The 10447-nt window shown below is 31.9% G+C and overlaps 1 protein-coding gene across 5 annotated transcripts; it reads right to left on the bottom strand.

Annotated features, from left to right (window-relative positions):
* Positions 1–1908: 1908 nt before the first annotated feature.
* Positions 1909–7408, bottom strand: LOC107904426 (xylose isomerase). Of its 5 annotated transcripts, none has more exons than XM_016830808.2 (21): positions 7257–7408; positions 6800–6889; positions 6596–6700; positions 6186–6260; positions 5974–6103; positions 5784–5875; positions 5577–5627; positions 5333–5409; positions 5207–5261; positions 4986–5087; positions 4746–4797; positions 4534–4579; positions 4388–4443; positions 3622–3673; positions 3425–3504; positions 3234–3304; positions 3092–3132; positions 2883–2982; positions 2718–2789; positions 2536–2613; positions 1909–2227 (listed from the first exon to the last, which is right to left on the bottom strand). In XM_016830808.2, the coding sequence occupies exons 2-21, from the start codon at positions 6854–6856 to the stop codon at positions 2192–2194; spliced, it is 1428 nt and encodes a 475-aa protein (XP_016686297.1). In that variant the 5' UTR covers positions 6857–6889; positions 7257–7408; the 3' UTR covers positions 1909–2191. The 5 variants fall into 5 exon arrangements, with proteins under 5 accessions (XP_016686297.1, XP_040968183.1, XP_016686295.1 ...); XM_041112249.1 differs by having other exon boundaries at positions 3622–3670; positions 7257–7385; XM_016830806.2 differs by lacking the exon at positions 7257–7408 and adding an exon at positions 7004–7252.
* Positions 7409–10447: the final 3039 nt, after the last annotated feature.

The following is a 10447-nucleotide window of genomic DNA, read 5'->3' as shown; positions in this document are numbered from 1 at the left end:
CGAGCAAAACCCTTGACATCAAGGAGAATAGGACAATGATCAGATTTAACCCGCAGTAAATGAAACACAACTACGTTTGAAAACGACGACTTCTACAGTGCATTACAATAGACTTTACCAAGCCTCTCCTTCATTGAATTCCAACTATTAGGCGACTGATATCAAGAAAACTTTGGACCAATAAACCCCAAATCTAACAACTCATAATCCTAAAGTACCTTCTGCATACGTCGACACCAACCACAATCAGCCTGCCAAAAATTCAAAATTTCCAAAAATATAACTATACATAATCAATTTCATTAAAAAAATCTAAAAAATCTTTTATAACTTATTTTCTTCTCGTAAATAAACCGATGACGTGAAAAATCACATATTTAGTAAAATACATATATATAAATATATATAAATGGTATAATGTAAATCACATTCAAATATGATTAACATAATAATTGTTTTTTTAATATAAAAAGTAAAAATAAAGAGGGTATGAGTATAGTTATTATTATTTTTCTTCTCTTTGCTACTCTTTTGGGTTTTGCTTGAATTAATTCTTTTTTTGGAAATTGAATTTGTTACTTTGACTAGAAAGGTCTAGTCGGGCTTTTGTGGTTTTGGGTGATTCCAACGTTGCTTTCATGCTCCGTTGGAAAGCTTTAACCTTAAGTCTTATGTGAAAAAATTTTTCAAGTTTATAACTACAATTGATTTATTATATAGTTATGACGTTCCAATTCATTTTAATTTTCTTTTCTTTTTAAACGTAAATTTAAAAACTTAAATATTCTCATAATTAATTTGATTTTTTTACTTGAATTATAACATTTTGCATTTAAATATAAAATTTATTGTTCATAACCAATTAATATATTTTAGTCCCCTTAATTCAGAGAAGATAGTTGTCTGCCGTTGCCATATTCTAGAAGATATGAATTACCCTCCTAAGAGGAAAAATATTATGAGGAATTTAAGAATTATATAGTATAAATAACTTTAAATATTTATTACATGGATATTATCAAAGTAGTGTCTGATATATATATATATATATTTACAAAAAAGAAGTTGACAGAAAATATTAATATTAAATTTGTTTAGCATTTATTTTGTAAGATCGCATTATGTATTATTGGAGGTAGAGCAACTCCATTGTGTTTCCTAATATCTCTAACTATAGTATCAGGTGCTATATTTACTATTGTTGACACAAATCGAAACTTAACATACCAATCCTTCATCATTCAATTACGAATCTCTAATCCTAACCAAAAAATTCTCCTCTCATTTCCTAATATTAAATCTACTGTCGTTTTACTATCTTTAACAATAATGCACATTATTTAAAAAAAATAACATCTAAATGTTTGAATCTCATATCAATTTTTAGACATATATAATTATTAAATTATGTTTAAAATATGATTTAATTACTAAAAATTCGGACAAACAACTGTTGTTACTATCTAAATCCAATTACATACTAATAAAGTCTGTGAGTAAATTTTTATTTTAGTCACTTAATTAAAAATTTTATAATTTAATTACTAAACTAATTAATACTTTTCATCGTTAAATTATTAAAATCGATATTATATACCTTTTTTTATTTGCATTGTCTACACTAATTAAAAATAACACCACAAATTTGAAATAATTTTTTTCTATTCAATACCAATCCCAAACCATTGCTTGAAACTGATTGACAGAATTTAAAGAAACAAAATTAACACCCCCAATAACTTAAATAAAACTGAAAACTTAAACAAAAATTTAACTTTTATACTAATGATAATAATGTAATACGAGGATAGAACATGGGATAAATTAAATACATTTAGACTTGAATATTCCAAAAATTAAGGTCTATGCATCCTATTTAAGAACCATGAAGGCATGAACCCCCTGAGATAATTTTATGCAATTTCCTTTTATTTAAAGCCACACTTGCCATCACTTATCAATACACAACATTCCAAGAAGAGTACCCAAAAAGGGCATGGATTCCCTTCATGGTAAGGTGGCATTCCACCAAGAGTTCAACTACTAAAACATACCATTTTTCTTAAAAAACTAAGCACTAATGCATTGTTATAAACTACAAAAATCTAATTATTTGTATAAGCATCATGACTTATTCCTAACTAAAAGGAAAAACCGAAAACATTGACCATAATCGGTCAATCAAGGTATCCTACAGTGCAGATTGGAAAATCATCTCTGCAAGTTCCTGCATCAAGACAACCAAAATTTTCATTTTAGATTTGGTTCATACTGGCATTACATGCTATTTTCTGTTTATAGATTGTATGCAGGACAGACACAGGACGGATCACTCCATTACGTATATAAGAGGTAACACTGAATAAGTCGAAAAGGTTATATGAAAAGCATTGCTTTCTGTCATGGTTTATAGTTAGAAATTATATTGCTGAATAACTCGGTATTTGGTCGGTTATGGGCCATAGGTCATCATAGTATAGCATGAAGTTAAAAAAAACTTGTAAACATCTTTATTTCAGTAAAATATCTAACTACCTGCTTGGCTGAAGCAACCTTGGGCTCTCCCCATTCCATGGCTTTCTTCTCAAGCATTTCAAAATCAGCTTTACCAGCCTGTTCGATGATGGATTACTTATATTAGCGATTCTTCCATGGGAAATGCCGACTTTAAGCCAAAGGAGAAGTTAACATTTAAAGAAAAAAGAAAAAAGCATCACCTCAATCTGGGCACCAAGTTCTGTGTCAAAGCTAGAATATCGTTTACTAACAAGCTCAGCCAAAGAACCATCCTATAATGAGGAAAATTATTAATTAATATATGAAAGAGGGGAGAAAAAGGCATTTGGTTAGAAAGCGGAGGGATAACTTTGATATTGTATTACCTCAATCAGCTTAGCAGCATTTCGGAGTCCACGAGCCAAGGTGTCCATTCCACTAATATGAGCAATGAACAAGTCCTCAACATCTGTACTCTCTCTCCGTCTACAAAACAATAAAAGGTAAAAAGATCATCACAAGTGGCTCAAGATAACAAGAATCTAGGTAAACACAACACAACTGTAAGAAAATAACGAAGGAAATATTTACACACAATTTTGCATCGAAGTTGAAGCCTCCTGGTGCTAATCCTCCCTGCCACACACAAATGAGAAGTGTGTAAAACAGTAGAAAGTCGAACACTCTTTTGAAGTTTGAACTATCAAAAGAAAATAAAATAAGGGTCCTCCGTATACATTTCTTATCACACTTATCATAACCATGGTTGCCTCCCCAACATCAGTCAAGAACTGATCTGTGTCCCAACCTGTATCACAAAGAAATCCATATCTTCAATGCTAAGAAGATTGTAATCCCAAGCTCATAAACATGAAATAAGAATACTTTGTAAACACTAGGAAGTTTTTAAGTTAATAATAGATCGTACCAACTTGAGGATCCCCAGTGTTTGCATCAATATTTCCTAACATTCCATTGATTCTTGCAGTCTCAAGATCATGATGGCAGCTGCAAATTACATAAGCACCATAGGTTGGCAGAGGAATTTACATGCATGCAGTTGTGGGGAAATTTTACTTGGAAATGATATGAAAATATAATTCGAAGGCACAGAACACAACAAACCTGTGACCAGAGAGTGTGGCATGGTTACACTCAATGTTAAGTTTGAATTCTGCTGCAAAAGGAAATAGTGGACAGTACGTTAAATGTAACCACCTACCAAAAGAGATAATACCTAGATAGATCATAGCTGGACGATGCCTTGTTTTCCTTCTAAGCGAAAATGGACCTGACCAACTAGAAATTCCAATGTTCTGGAAAGCAGCATGGTTTTGAAGCCAAATACTAAACAAAATTATCTAGTTACTTGGCTCAGGTATAATTGCTGGATATAAATATGCGTTCAACATTAGATACGTTCAACTTTTTCGAAGTATGATCATGTATGAGAAGGAAGGTCCTTGTAGGCACGAGTGTCAGATACAGGTTCTTCAAGCAAAGTAAAGAGTAAGCAAAATAGGGTTCTAGATCACAAAGTCTTATAAAGCCTAATAAATTCCAAATCAGTAACTCTCTGGACTAAGGACTACAATCTCTCATCATATAACTTTTTTTCTCAGCCAGCTGATTTTACCCTGTAATCATCAGGTTCTTCAATTTTTCTGGTCCTGGTATAAACTAGACCTAAACACTTAAGGTATGCTTTTCAAACCGTGCATGCAGTCTTGTTCATGAAATCAGTTACTGTTTTACCAGGCAAGAGTTAACCATGAAACAAATCCCTTCAAATACACAAGTTTAGATATTACTTTATTTAGCTATGCAGCAGTTACCAAAAATCGTCTAGCTGGCAATGTTAGATGCCAGACAAGAATTCATTAGAGCTCACCAAGCAGCCCATATTTACGCAAGAAGTTAAGTGTTGTTGCAGCATCCCAGTCATACCTGTAAATAAATCAAGCAATAATTCATATAAAGAACAGCGAACTTGACTGCTATTACTAATTGAGAAAGGCAGTAATTGTCGAAACATACTGATGTTTGGTAGGTTCTTGAGGCTTAGGTTCAATCAGTAGAGTTCCTGAATCAAAGAATATTCCATCAGAATTCCACGAAAAAAAAATAACTACAGAAAGACAACCCTGTGGCCCAGAATAGCATAATTTTTTTGTCCCCCTTCTCACCACCTACATTTGCTGGAAGGGGAGCTAGCATACAGTCTTAAGATTGTTATAATGGAAAATTACCATTGAATCCAATCTTCTTCTTGTAGGCAGCAGCAGCTTCAAGAAATTTTGCCTGTCAAAATAAATAATTGAAGTTGCACAGTTAATAAATAAGACGCCACATTGGAAACTTGAAGAAGAAAGTTTAATCAGGAAAATGCATAAAATAGAGCAAACATTTTAAGTAACATGAAACTAACAGTTGACATTGAAAAACTTTATTTAGCAGATTTCCAAGTAAGAAATGACTAACAAATATACCATATGATCGAGCTCTCTTTCCATGTCTGTGTTCAAGAGTGTTTGGTATCCCTCACGACCACCCCAAAAGACATAATTTTCTCCCCCGAGATAATGTGTCACCTATAGGAACAGAAAGCAAAATATAAAGCAATTACCAGACATAAGACCAACATAACTGTAATCTAAACACAAAAATGCAATAAGTTTAATCTCAACGTTATATAGAAGTAAAAGCCCACCTCCATAGCTTTCTTAACTTGAGCAGCAGCATAGGCATAAACACCCAACTCAGAGCTGAAAAGCAAACACAGAAGTAAGAATTAAGTTCATCAAGGGATATATGCAAATCACTTAAGTAAGGATACCTTGTAGCAGCACCATGCATGTAACGAGGATGCATAAATAGTTGAGCAGTACCCCACAGTGGACGGATCTTGTCCCCCTGCATGATCAAGTAACAAAGATATTCGGGAAACATATAACTTAGTCTTGTATCAAGCAAGAGGGTTTAAAATTTTGAGAAAAGGGGAAAAAGAAAAAGAAAAAAGAGGAGGATAGGTCTCTACTTGAGACAAGCAAATTAAAACTTTTTGCAAATTCAGAAATTACCTGAAGTTCTTCAGCAAGTGCCACAACTTCATCCAAGTTTGAATTAGTTTCCTACAACGAAGACAATAGAAAAAATGATCGATAAACAATTGTCAAAAAAACCAATAGGAGAGGAGGGCTGTTAAGAGAGTTTAGTCAAAACCAGTTCATATTCAAGCATTTAGATATGAAAAGCAACTTGAAGAGTCAATAAGAAAAATATCCAACCTTTAGTGTTTTGCCATCAGGAGCAATGTCCCTGTCATGGAAACACCACCTATCAACTCCAAGCTTGCTTAGGAATTCGAAGTTGGCTCTCACTGCAATCATTTCAAAGAGGAGCAAAGAATGTTACCATCCTGCAGACTAGTATTAATCAAATAAGCACAGGTTGGGAGGAAATAACTATCAATCTTACTTCTTCTTTTGGCCATAGCAATGGAATTGGTACCATCTTCCCATGGCCAATACTTTGTGGGTGCACCAAAAGGATCGGCACCTGTTCCACGAAATGTATGCCAAAATGCAACACTAAATCTCAACCAGTCCTAAACAATTGACAACTAGTCAGCAATCATCAACATCTTGATAGATCTTATACATGTTAAGAATGGGAAATTTGAAACTAACCTTCATTTTCTTCCCGAGAATCACTTCTTCTGCATTGTACCATTTGTATGAAAGTGGATTCTTGCTAGAAGGACCCTGCAGTCAAAATTACTATTAAATAACAAGTATTCGAATAATTAATGCTATGGTAATCAAAAGTGCTTTGAGCTAAGAATGTATTCCAAATCTCTAATAATATATCTCGAAAAGAGAAAGATGCAAGGTTTCAAAACACAGAATATATTTAAATTATTAAATTATATTCAACCCTTTAAATCCTACAGGGGAAGTAACCCTTTTTGTCGCTGTTTTAGGGTTCCGACTCTAGAGAGTCGATATTCACCGATATTGACTATGATAACATTCATTTCCTCTGCAACTACAACAAATAAGACCTAAGTTAAATCCTGCAGGGGATGTAACTCTTTTACCTCATACTTAATTTTGGGAACTCCAGGGAAAAATTCCCCTTCCCATTCACCATCTTCACCACATTTTCCACCGAGATCAGCAGGGCATGTTTCTGGTACAGCATTCTACAGGCAAAAACAATTCCAATTCACAATAAATAAAAAATTGGAAGCAACAAATACATAAAGAATACATTTAAACATCACAAATTAAAGTTCTTTTACCACTATGAAAAAGACAGCATTCATAAAAAGAACTAGTAATAAAATCCTCCCAGCCATACTTTTATGCGTTACTATTATGCGAACTGAACCCTGCAAAAAATAACAAAATAATAACTATAAGTAATCCAATCAAAGAAAATATATTTAAGAATTATTCAGATCACCACATATCAAGTTAGCATCAAAGGAAAAAAAATTAAACACCAGAAATAATAGTCGGAAGTCGGAACAACCAATAGTGCTGCCGACAGTGACAAAAAAAAAGTCTCTTTCTTTTTCCTGATGAATACCCACCATCAGATGCCACATAAAAAGAACAATTTTTTTTAATGATTAAACACATAAAAATCATTGGTTAATAGCAAATAAAAAAAAGACCCTTTGAAAATCGAAAAAAGAAACATATTAATCGAAAGAAATAATGGCAGAAAGTGTTAAACAAAGATAGAGGACATACAGATTTGATTAAGAAAAAAAGGGTTTTGATAAGAAGAACAGAAACAAGCCCTGAGGATGATGACTCTGTACTTATAGCTACATTGAATTCATAATTATATAAAAAAATTATTATATTTTTTTGGATAAAGATTACGTGTCTCACTGTCACCGTTTTCGGTTCTCTTTGTCTAAAAATCTTCTAGCTAATTTTTAGGAATTTACATGTTTTTCTTTTTGGTAATCGGATTCTACATGTTTTTAGGTATAAGTTAGATGCTAAAACATGTTATTCTTTTTAAAATAATAATAATAATAATAAAACACTAAAAAATATTTTTTAAAAAAGTTAAAATTTTTTAAAGAAAAAAAAGGTGTAACTTTTTAATATCAAGTTGTTTGTTTTTATCACTTGATTTATTTTGTTATGATAATGATAATTTTGATTATCTTATGATTTTTTGAATTAAATTAACGGATATTATCAAAATTTATTAAATTTATTTATTTTTAATAAGTAAGGTATATTAAAATGTATTGATAATTTTGAGTAATTTTTTTGACAAAAGAAGAAAACATCACATAATTCATTTCTCCAAATGGGGATATTTAGAAAACTAGTAATCATTGACTATCCAAATGAGTCAATTTGCCCGATCTATCAACTTCTTGGTTCGCTTCTCTAGAGATATGGCATATGCTCCAATGATGAAATCGAAGAACTCGCTGAAGAATTTTCCTAATCAAAGCAGAATTTGATTCTCTTGTGAGTTCTTCTTGTACGACAGTAGCCACTTCAAGATTATTCATCTGAACTAACACATTATCGTAGCCTCAATCAATCAAGATGTCTAAGCCACCTAAGATGCCTTACAATTTAGCCTCGAATACTAAGCAACTCCCTAAAAATTTGTTAAAACTAAGGATTCAATTCTCAACTTTGTCTCGCACAATTCCTTCTGCTGAAGCAGAGTCATCCTCGGACCTTACAAAACCATCAATATTCAAGTAGACAGTTTCCATGTAGATTGGAACACGAAGTTGGAGCCTGAAGTGATATCGTTGGGCCACTAGCTGCCATCATGAACTATTTGGCCCAGCTAAAGGAGACTTTAATAGTGTCGATACTATTCTAAGACGTCCCTTGAAAAATAAAGAGATTGTGATTTTTCCATATGCGCCGTATTAGGATCTGAAAAAAACATTTCTAATCAGCTTTTCCAAATCCTAATTCATGTTTGTTCTGCAGGTTTGAGACGATCCATTCCTGCAAATTACTTGTTTATATAACTATTGGTTTATTCGTATATGTATAAACTTATATTGTGTTTATATAATTTTTTTCTATTGTATTGTATTTTATTATATTTTAAATATTATTTTAATTTGGTAAAATATATTATTTTAATATTATATCCGTGTTGTACCTTTCTAACTTATAAATAAAGATATTTTTTTAATTCACTAAAAGAGTCCTTATTTATTTTTATTCTTTAAAATTATAATATATCTAATATCTAATTTAATGCGTATATCTAATATTTAATTTAGATAGAGATTCACTTACATAGGTGTAAAATTAACTTTTATATATTTTTTACATCTAATATTTTAAAGATTTAAATGTTGAATTTATTGATATAATTATACTTGTTATGCATGCAAATTCTCAAACCAATCTGATATCTTTATCATATTGATCTGTATATATTAATATTTATTGAATGGTTAAATTTTTTGTATAAAACAAATAGTTAGCAATTTCTCATGTCATTAAATTTTGATGCATAATATACATGAATAGAATATGAAATATTATAGTTGGATCATTAATATATTAATAATACAAAAATATACAAAAGGGTATAAAACTAAAGTAGATTTACACCGTTGTAAGTGAATATTTCCCCTTTAATCTAATCTAAGGTAGCGTTTGGTATGGTGGAAAGTGATAACTTTTTTGGGAATTTAATCCATTGGAAAGTAATTCTAACGTTTGCTATGTGAAAAAAAATTATTTCCTTTGAAATCTAACTTTACCTTAAGAATTTCCTTCCCGTAAACATGGGAATGTGATTCCCATAATAAAATGTGAGAAAATTACTTTCTCTTGTAGGTTGAAAAGTTACTTAACATGGCCGAAGAAAGGTAATATCCATGCTTCATCTCTTTACAATTTATGTTGCCTTATCTGCTATAGCAACTTGGAACTGGCTTCCTAATAGCCAGTGTGATTCATTCAGTAAGCAGGAAGACTGCAATCCTTCTAAGAAAAGTTGTCGAGATGGTTGAATTTGATTTGGACCAAACAATCTTTAAAGAGATAGTAAAGCACGCTGAAAAGGTACATGGTAGATCCTTCCTACCATTCCAATCCCTGATTTTTCAAATCTTGCACAAGAAAAACCTGCGAGTTGTCCGTGCCACTAAGCAAGTTGAAAAGCCTGTCCCAGAACTCAAATTCTCCCATAAGTGCCTAGAAGGCAAGCACACAACCAATGAACCCAAGGATGAACCAGTTGGCATTGATGATTGACGCATTGCCAGACTTCGAGCTGAAGCCAAGATTGTAAAGAAGATCAAAGATAAGCAAAAGAACCTTCGTGCTGAACTTCACTCTCTTCCTGATGAAGATTAAGTTGGCAATCTTGTTGATAAAAAAGGGGAGATGACAGTCAAAGGGATATGCTGGTGAAAGGATTGATATCGTGCTACTATTTGTGCAAATGTTGTTTTTTTATTTAAAGAACTTTTATTTGATTTTGGGATTTTTTTTAGGATTGTAATTTGAACTTAATGCTTGTGGTGGATGAATATTTTTGTTTACATTGGTTGTTTATAATTTCCTAATTCATTAGCTTACTTATTTACATTTATAGTTGTTTGATTATTGATTCCAATTTCAAACTAAGCATTGATGGTTAAATTATTTAAATTATTTTCTAAGTTAAGTTGACTGGACTAAAGGGAGTATGTTAAGGGGGAGTTGTTGATTGATTGTTGAATAAGCATCTTGTCTTGTATGTGTTTGTTCAACAAATTGCCAAATGGGGGATTATTAAGATATTTGACGTTGTTGCAATGTGCTAAGAGAAGTGTCTATTTCCTCAGCCACTTTGGAAGACTAGCAATTTATTGAACTATATTTTTGGGTTTTGTTGATGTTATGGAACAAATCGAACCCATCAATGAAGATTAATTCACTTGGAGAAA

This window comes from Gossypium hirsutum, chromosome A05, assembly GCF_007990345.1.
Source record: "Gossypium hirsutum isolate 1008001.06 chromosome A05, Gossypium_hirsutum_v2.1, whole genome shotgun sequence".
NCBI lineage: Eukaryota > Viridiplantae > Streptophyta > Magnoliopsida > Malvales > Malvaceae > Gossypium > Gossypium hirsutum.
Note: the sequence above shows the minus strand (reverse complement) of the source record. Positions and strands in the feature narration are given on the sequence as shown.